An 8703-nucleotide genomic window follows, 5' to 3' on the forward strand; every position below is an offset into this window, starting at 1 on the left:
GGACGGTCTTCTGCAGTCTAATCTGCTCTATCCCGTGTATTTGCGGTGTATTTTCTCAGTCTAACTTACTTTCCACCTTTCGAAGTCAGGTTCTGTTTTAAGCTTCCTCTGCTGCCTCTCCACCCCTGTTCATGTCCTCCTCTACCCACTGGGACACATGAAATGGCAGCTGTGTCTCCCTGTCCTTGCCATCGACGCTCATCTCTGTATTCCCAGGCTTGTTTCTGGTCATTGGTCTGCATCCTCCGCCTGGCCAGTGATGCTTAATTGTGTCAGGCATTTCACTGGATGGGCTTCACATTGATCAAACTTTGAGTTTTGTTCTAGGAAGTGATCAGAAGCTTTTGAGGAGTGCTTCAGCTGTGATCCTGGGGCCAGCAGGGGCTGATTTGCCTGCCATAAGGCAGGTCCCTGCAGAGCAGGCCCACCATGGCCTGTGACTGGCAGGGTTTCTCCTGGCCACGCTAGTGAAGCTCCCAGATCAGTGCTAGCTCTGGGCATTGTCTGCCGGCTCCTACCAGGGGTGCTGTCCACGCCTTTGGGTAGGTTCCCCAAACTCACACAAGGATCAGAACTCCGTTGAAGGTTGTGGGAAGTCCTCTACCAACCTCCTGGCTCTCTTTTGGGATACTTTTGCCCTGTGAATTCCAGCATCTTTGCCCCCCTTAGACACCCCCCAGTCTCCTTCCTAGGACACTGTGCACTGTTCCAAAACAGCCTGCCCAGTGCCTGAGGGCAAAGATAGCTCACTCCCTGCCCCCTTTATTCAGGGGTCACTGCCCTGTGCCACCTGTAGAGCAAGATCTGAAAAAGCATTATTTTGTGTACTTTGCCTCGATTTTCAGTTTTTAAAGTCAGGACAGTGAATCCACTTCCCATTCTGTCATGGGGTCTGATGGTTCCACACAGCTGGGATTGTGGGAATGGGGTGGGCTTTACTCCCTCCTGCATCAGGACTTCCGGCACATTTGGTGAAAAGCACGACCATCCAGCCCAGTTGCCATGAACCCCAGAATCAAGCTACGTATCCAGCAGCCAGGCCCATAATAGAGTTAAAGAAGAGAAAGAGAAAGAGAGAGGGGGCGCTGTCAAGGTCAAAGGAACCAACACTCTCGAAATAAACCCATACAGCAACAGCTGAGCCTGTTGAGGGCTTAAGCATCAGATCTGCTTGAAGAAACAGGAAGTGCACTCACTGTCCTGTCCATAAAAACTGAAAAACAAGGTAAAATATCCAAACAATGTGATTTCTTTCACAATAGAAAAAACGAAAATTTTAGGGCCCAGAAAGTCTCTTAAATTTTGCCTTAAACAGGCCATAAAATAAAATGAAAAAGTTTTAAGTCATATAAAAATAATCATTTAACACTGGAATCATGGCAGTGGGAGGGAAGCGTTAACCACATGGCAGCTGTGTCCCCGGTGTCTCCCGGACTTCCAAGGCTCCTAAGCTCTGCTAGTAGACCAAGGCGCAGAGGCGTTCCCAGGCAGTGGGTCACCGGGCAGCGAAGCCGGCGTCGGTCCAGAGTCAGCTCACCCAGGGGAACGGGTTTAGCCCGCCCGGCCGCTGCAGGAGAAGCTCACCGTGGGAGGACTCCGGCGGGACACGGGGGACAGCGCTCGGGAGGTGCGCACTCGCCTGAGGTCACCAGGTTGACACTGCGGTGCTCCTTGTGTGTCGAGGTCCCCGCGGGCAACCCTCGAGCCGGCCAGGGCCACTCGAGGCAAAGTACACAAAATAATGCTCAGTACAGGGGCAGCCCAGCGGCTGGGCCGGCGGTGAGCTCTGGTGGCCGAGAGGCACGGGGCGGGGCGGGGCCTATGGTGGGGGGGCAGAGAGGCACGGGGCGGGGCGGGGGCGGGGCCTATGGTGGGGGGCAGAGAGGCACGGGGCGGGGCGGGGGCGGGGCCTATGGTGGGGGGCAGAGAGGCACGGGGCCGGGGGCGGGGCCTTCGGCGGAGCAGGGGGTGGGGACGGGGTGGGGTCTGTGATGAGCAGGGTGGCCAGAGAGGCACGGGGCGGGGCTTTCGGAGGGACGGAGGCGGATCTGGGGTGGGGCCTGCGGGCAGCTCGCGGGGCGGGGTGGTACCGGGGCAGGACCGGGGTGGCGCCGGAGGTGAGCTTGCGGGGCGGAGCGGCATTGGGGGAGGGAACAGGGCGAGGACGGGGCGGGGCCATTTGTGCGCTCGCTCCGCTCAGCCCTGGCAGCGGAGCTTGCGGGGGCCGGTGATGCACCACCACCAGCACTGCGGAAAGTTCGGACCAACGCGCAATCAGACCGAGGGAGGGACCGGCTAGAGGCCGCGGGTGAGTTCCTGGCGCGGCGGGGTCTCGAGCTGTTGAAGGTCACTGTCTTGGTCACCAGGTACCGCACCCGTCTGGAGCCCTCCCTTGGCTGTGCCGCAGTCTTTGGGGCGGGGCTCTCCGAGAGGGGGCGGGAAGCTCCGGAGCCGCAGGCTCTGGGAAACGGGTAGGGAAAGACGGGAGTGTCTTCCAGGGAGTCTGATTTAGTCCCTGGGGGCAGGGTCGGCCCTTGTATGCGGCGGGGAGAGACAGTCCTGGTCCAGATCCCCGCTTCCCGGCCAAATCCCTTCCCAGACACGGGCCCTCTCCGCCCCAATCACCCGGACTGGGAGTTCTTCCTCCCGCCCTGCCCGAGTGCCCTCCCTAGGCCTGTCAAGTGCATCTCCCTGGGTGGTGGTCAGAGCTCATCGCGACCCGGGGCTCCTGCGGTGCTGAGGACTCAGACCTGAGAGCCCAAGCAGGCTCCAGAGGCCTTCCTGGGAGAGGGAACACAGGGTCGCCCAAGGGCAAAGTGGAGGGAGACCAGGGAGAAGAGATGCTCCTGGGGCGCAGTCGTGCCCTGCCCTGCCTGCTGGGCCCAGGGCCCTAAGGGGAGGGAGCTGGGTACCAGGCTTCCGTCGCCTTCCGCAGGGCAGCTCCTGTCCAGGGTACAGGTCTTCAGGGCCCTCCAGCCTCCCCTACTCTTTAGCCCTGCCCCTCATCCTCCAGGCTGTGCCTCAGTCTTGGACTTGGTCAGTGCTGGTCTCTGGTTGGAATGCGCTGTCTCTGCTGCCTCTAATCGCAAGTGTCCAGAAACCCTGTCCTGATATCTATTGAGTTGGGTGACTCCTTTGCCCACCACATGCCTGCCCAGCACTGACCACCTGTCTTTGTCACCAATTATGCAGCCTGCCTCCCTCCTCTAGGCCTGGAGCTCTGGGAGGGCAGGGGCCGTCCCCGTCCTGAGCTGGACCTGAGACTGGTGCTGCTCACCTCCCCACCACCACACTGTCGCTGCCCTCCAGTCATGGCGCCCCTGCTCGTGCTGTTCCTGGCCGCCCTGGTGGGCCTGCCTCTAGGTAAGGTAGCCAAGGCCAGAGGGGTGCAAGACCCATGTTTGGGGGAAGCAGGCTGGAAGTGGAGAGTCTGGCTACAATTCCCAGTGACCACCTTTCCTTTCCTTCCAGTGGTCCCGTGGTGGGGAGGGATTGGGCTGGGCAGTGGGTGGGGCTTCTCCCAGTTCTGTGACCACCCCCTCATCCTGACCCAAGCCCAGGCTCTGGACTGCCATGTGTGCGCCTACAATGGAGACAATTGCTTCAACCCCATGCGCTGCCCGGCCATGGTCACCTACTGCATGACTACACGTACCTGTGAGTCTGGCAGACCCTGGTCCCTGCCCCAGAGCATTGGGGTACAGGAGGGAGGGTCCTTCCTGGGAGTTCCTGCTGAGGGTCTGCTTAATGGCCCTGCATGCCGGGATTGAGCCAGGCAGAGTCCCTCCCCTCTCAGGAAGGCCTTCTTGCCTCTTCAGACTACACCCCGTACAAGATGAAGGTCAGCAAGTCCTGCGTGCCCAGATGCTTTGAGACTGTGTATGACGGCTACTCCAAGCACGCGTCCACCACCTCCTGCTGCCAGTACGACCTCTGTAATGGTGCTGGCTTGGCTGCCCCAGGGACCCTGGCCCTGGCCCCCCTTCTCCTGGCCACCCTCTGGGCCCTGCTCTAAAGCCCTGGTTCCCCGGCAGACCCACTGGAGGACAGAGCTCTCAAGAGACAGCTGCACGCTCTCACATGGTGTCCCCACCTGACATTCTGCCTCCCAAGACCCCCTCAGCCACACCCGGACACAGAGCTGTCTGCAGAGGGACTCCTGGCCTCCCACCGCCCACAAGGCCTCACTCTGAGGCCACGGGCTTTCATTTTTAAACAGCTGCTGTGTGGGACTGGGCCTCCCAAGGGTGCCTGGCCTTGGTGGGCAGGCTGGGCCCTGCCTGGGTCCAGGGACAGAGATCTGGGAAAGTGCTGTTTATGGGGAGGTCCGTCAGCGGAGAAGCACTGATTTGATGGGAGTAGCGCCAGCCCCACCCTGTGTGCAGCAACTGGTGGGTGTGCTGGAGCAGGAGGGAGACCCGAACCCACTGTGGGGCAGGCAAACCCAGCAGGACCTCCCTGCATCCTACTGAGGCCAGCTGCTGCCCAGGGCATGTGAGGAGGAGCTCTCATTGTCAGCTGTCACAGGAACTGTGCCTGGCCTGGTGTCTGAGTGGCCCTCAGCATAGGAGGGGTCGCCCTGCCTCGACAGACCCAAGGAGAGACTTGTGCCCTCCTGATCAGCCAGACCTCTAGCTTTCCCATCCCCACCCCGACCCGGGTGCTGGACAAGCTTAATCAGCCCAAGACTGGCAGGACTTGGAGTGGGCAGGCCAAGCTATATTTGGTCTAGCCTGCACTGACCAGGGCCAGGGCTATTCTGGGCAGGGCAGGGCAGATAGGCCGCCAGGCCTGGTCCTCAGCCCAGTGGCCCTGGTAGAGAAAGAAATGTGCCCACAAATCAGGCAGCCTTGGGGAACAGGAGGACCCAAGGGACAGTGAGGTGTGACAACAGGAGTGGGATCCGAGGCTGCCTCCTGGGCCCTGCAGGCCCCTCTGCCCTGCTGATTGTTCTAGATCTCAACAGAAGGGAAGGAGTACCCAGGGAGGCCCCCAGGGCTGCACCCTCTGCCTGAGAGCCCTTGACCCCAGGAGCTCCACCCAGCCCAGAGCTGGGAGGCTGGGTCTGCCCAACACCTGCCATTCAAATGTAGAGGGCCTGGGGAGCATCTGTCCTTTCCAGTGAGACCAGATGGGGCTGGATCCTCTTCCCTGACCAGTGCCCCAGACCAGTGCTGGCTGACGAGACCCCGAAGCTGATCCAGCCCAGGTGGGCAGGATGGTGGCCAGTGTTCATGTGTAGCATTATCCCTGGCTCCAAAGCATGGTCCTCATGGGGGAGGCCTGCTGGACGCTGCATCCTGAGACCTTTGCTTGTGACTACGCCTCCAGGGGTGTTCAGGAGATGAGGACTTCCATCCTGGGGCTCCTCTCCCCAGCCTTATGCTGGGGCTGGGGGGTGGATTTTCCCACCTCCGTTAGCTTCTCTGGAGACAGGTAGCTGGATGGGGAAGTGGAGTCCCACGGAGGGCTCGCCAGTTCCTCAGGGAGGACAGTGTGGACCTCTTGCAGAGGTGACTCTGGTGGGAAGGGGCCCAGGGGTAAGAGCACATTGACTTCCCAGAGAGAGAAAGGAGTAGCACACACAGGGGGCAGGCCTGGACACACACTGTGGGGCCAGTGCCAGGCCCAAGAGACCACCCTGGCTCCAACTGACATCTCCTTCCCCCAAGGCCCTCTTTGCAGGCTGGCAGAAAGCCAGGTACTGACCTGAGCTCCCACTGGACCCCCACCAGCAGGCAGCCAGCCTCAAGACAGTAGTGACCAGTGCAGGTCTCAAAGTACTGGCTGGGGGCAAGGGACAGGTGTGGGCCCTGACTCCATGGGAATGGCCCAGGAAGCTGTCACTACCCCACTTGTGCAAGTCCATTGTCCCCAGTCAGATGGCATCCTGTGACAGAGCTGTGTGGGGCCCCAGGCTGGTCCTTCCTTTGCTCTCTGTAGCTCCCCAGGGTGGCTGGAATGTGAGGAGGGGCAGCTGCTCAGACCTGCCTCCTACATCTATCTGTCCATGTCTCCCCCCCCTGACCTGCCCCAGCCCAGTGACCACACTGCCCCCAACCCCAGTACTGTGCTGCCCATGCCACCTCCACAGCCAGGGGTCCTGCCTGCCTGGCCTGTCCCTGGGACCTACTACAGAGCATGTGGAAGGTGTCCTGCTGGGCCAAGGCTGGCCGAGGGAAGTGACGGCTTGCATACTGGGGAATTGGGACAGCAGTGCTGGGGGTTGGCCTGTCCTGATCCTGTCCACTCCCACTGCAGCTGGCTCTGAGCACTCCATGGCAGCCTGCAAGGCAGGAGCCACAGCCATGCCCCAACAGGCGAGGAGACTGAGGCCCAGAGAGGGGAAGCCATTAGTTGCCCCAAGGCCAGCTGGCCTCCCACAGGCCCACAGCCCAGCCACCTTGCAGGTTCTTCCCCCACAGGCTGCTCCTCCAGGCCTGGGAGTGGGTGGAGTGCTTAGAACCTTCAGAGTCTTGCCATGTTATGTAAGAACCTAGGAGCAGGAAAGCTTGGAAGGGAAAATTGGAACCATAGGTTTGAGAAGCCACAGGCCAGTCGGATCCAGTCCTGCAACCGGCTGTGAAGGGGAAGGCGGTGAACAGGCAGAGGAGGGCAGAGGGGCAGTGGGCACCAAGGGCTGGCCCTCCTGCCTGCGTCTGGGCTCAGGTCTGCAGGCCAGGCAGTGGATGTCCCTGCTCTGGGAGAAATAAGAGCCCCTCCAATGTGGGTGAGTGCTCAGGGCTATTCGCTGCTGCTCTCTGTGGAGTCCCAGCCTCGAGACAGGCTTCGGTTGACACTGTGGTGCCAAAAGTGTTGTGTGTTCTCCGTGGCCCTGTCTAGCTGCCTAGACCCCCTGTCTAGCTGCAGCTCTGGCCACCGCCTGCAGGCCAGGCCTGCACCAGCAGCAAAAGGCATGCTCGGCAGCTGTGGGCCTGGTCTGGCCCTGTCACAGAGAGGCTGTGAGGTGGAACTGTGGCAGGCCAGGCCCTGCCGTGACATCTGGACTCTCCCCAGGACCTGGAGGTGGGAAGGGAGGCGACTGGCAGCTGCAGCTCCCAGCTTCCTCTCAGTGCCTGTCACAGGGCATGTGTGTTCTCAACCCCAGCTCTGAAGACACACAGAAATAGAGGGTCCCCTTTCCTCGCCACTCCATCCCTTCCCTAGCACACTTTGTGGGTCCCGGAACTCTGGGCTTCTCAGCGGAGCTCCAAACCTCAGCCCTCTCGTTGACAAGACGGCCGTGGGTGTAAGTTTCCAGCCTGGGGCCTGGACACCAGGGGCCCCAGATGGGTGGTGCCCTTCCATCCTAACTCCCTAGGGTCCAGGAGCTTCCTGGGGCCATGTGCCTGCCAGCAGCTAACGTTAACCCTAAGTCCCAACTCGCACCTGGCCAGGATGTGAAATGCCACCCCTGTGCCACAGGTGCCCCTTTACTTAGCACACATACCCAGCCCCCAGGAGAGGTCCTGTCAGTGTCCCCTGTGGAAGGCATGAATAAATGGACAGATGCATGTGTCTGCCCCTCTCTCCCTCCGACAAGCTGGCCTGAGCCCAGCCTCGCCTATCCAGTCTGCTTGGTGGGGTCTCCTGGCCCGGGTGGTCCTGTCTCTGCCTACCCCAGCCCTTCCATCTCCAGTTTTCCTTCATCTCCTCCAGGCCTGATCTGACCTTGGGATCCACCCAGGCACGGGGTCGGGGGCAAGAAGTTTCCTGGGGCTCCCTGGGAATCACCCCCAGTTCCATAAGAGAGAGACAGACCCACCAGCTCTGAGGAGCCACAAGCCCTGGGGAAGGCCGGGGGCCTGGGCGCTCAGGACCTGCTCTATTTCCCGTCCCTCTTCTGTTCCTGACCTGTTTCCCCACCTCCCCCTAGGAAGAGGGGCTGAATCTCAGAATCTCCCTCCTCTGGGCCCCACCTCCCCAGCCTAGGAAGGCCACCAGACAGGAGTAGACCAAAGCCACTGGGCAGCCACAGCAGACAGCAGGGGGCCGGTCAGCAGGGTCAACTCCCTCTGATAGCCCCCAGCACCCCCTGTCCCCACTGGCTTTTGGTAGAAAGGCCCCTTCCTTGCAGTGTGACTCTTCTGGCTCCTACCCCATCTTGGGGCCCCCTGAACACCCAGGGCCTTCTGCCCCACCCACCCCGCGGGGGCTCGCTCGAGGTCCAGCCCTGTTCCGCACAGCGCCGGCCTTGCCTGGAGCTGCTCACTGCTTCCCGGAGACAGACCCATGACAGGCTTCCTTGGCTTTCCTCTGTCCCTGGGACGTCGGACAGGTCTGCAGGCCCATCTGGCACCAGCCGCCCTCTAGGTGGGTGCTGAGGAAGGTTCTGGCTTCCAGCCAGCCCTCAGTTTCAGCTGCACTTCATGGCGCAAGGGGTGGGCTGGCCGCCTGTGCCAGACCCTGATCCCAGCCGCCGGGGAGAGCGCCCATCCCACGCCAGCCCCTGCCACAGCCTCGGTCCTAACAGCAGTGGACAGGGAAACAGGCTCAGGGCTCCGACCAGGCTCACTAGAGGACAGTCCATAGCACCTCTGGGGCAGGCTGGTTCCACCACTGCCTGGGCCAGCCCAGCTCCTGGCTGAGCTGGATGCTGGGTGACTCAGAGCTGGGAGCCAGTGGCCGGGAGGCAAGGCGGGGTGGGAGCAGTCAGGTATAAGGGCACGCCAGGGCGCCAGGCCTCCCCTTCACCAGGAGAAC

At 61.3% G+C, this 8703-nt stretch overlaps 1 protein-coding gene across 1 annotated transcript; it reads left to right on the forward strand.

The window, feature by feature from the left end:
- Positions 1-1595: 1595 nt before the first annotated feature.
- Positions 1596-7514, forward strand: LOC114104634 (ly-6/neurotoxin-like protein 1). Its single transcript, XM_027950843.3, has 5 exons — positions 1596-1627; positions 2201-2308; positions 3193-3363; positions 3556-3657; positions 3819-7514. Exons 3-5 carry the CDS (start codon positions 3312-3314, stop codon positions 4013-4015), a joined length of 351 nt encoding a protein of 116 aa, XP_027806644.1. The 5' UTR covers positions 1596-1627; positions 2201-2308; positions 3193-3311; the 3' UTR covers positions 4016-7514.
- Positions 7515-8703: the final 1189 nt, after the last annotated feature.

This window comes from Marmota flaviventris, chromosome 15 (assembly GCF_047511675.1).
Source record: "Marmota flaviventris isolate mMarFla1 chromosome 15, mMarFla1.hap1, whole genome shotgun sequence".
Classification (NCBI taxonomy): domain Eukaryota; kingdom Metazoa; phylum Chordata; class Mammalia; order Rodentia; family Sciuridae; genus Marmota; species Marmota flaviventris.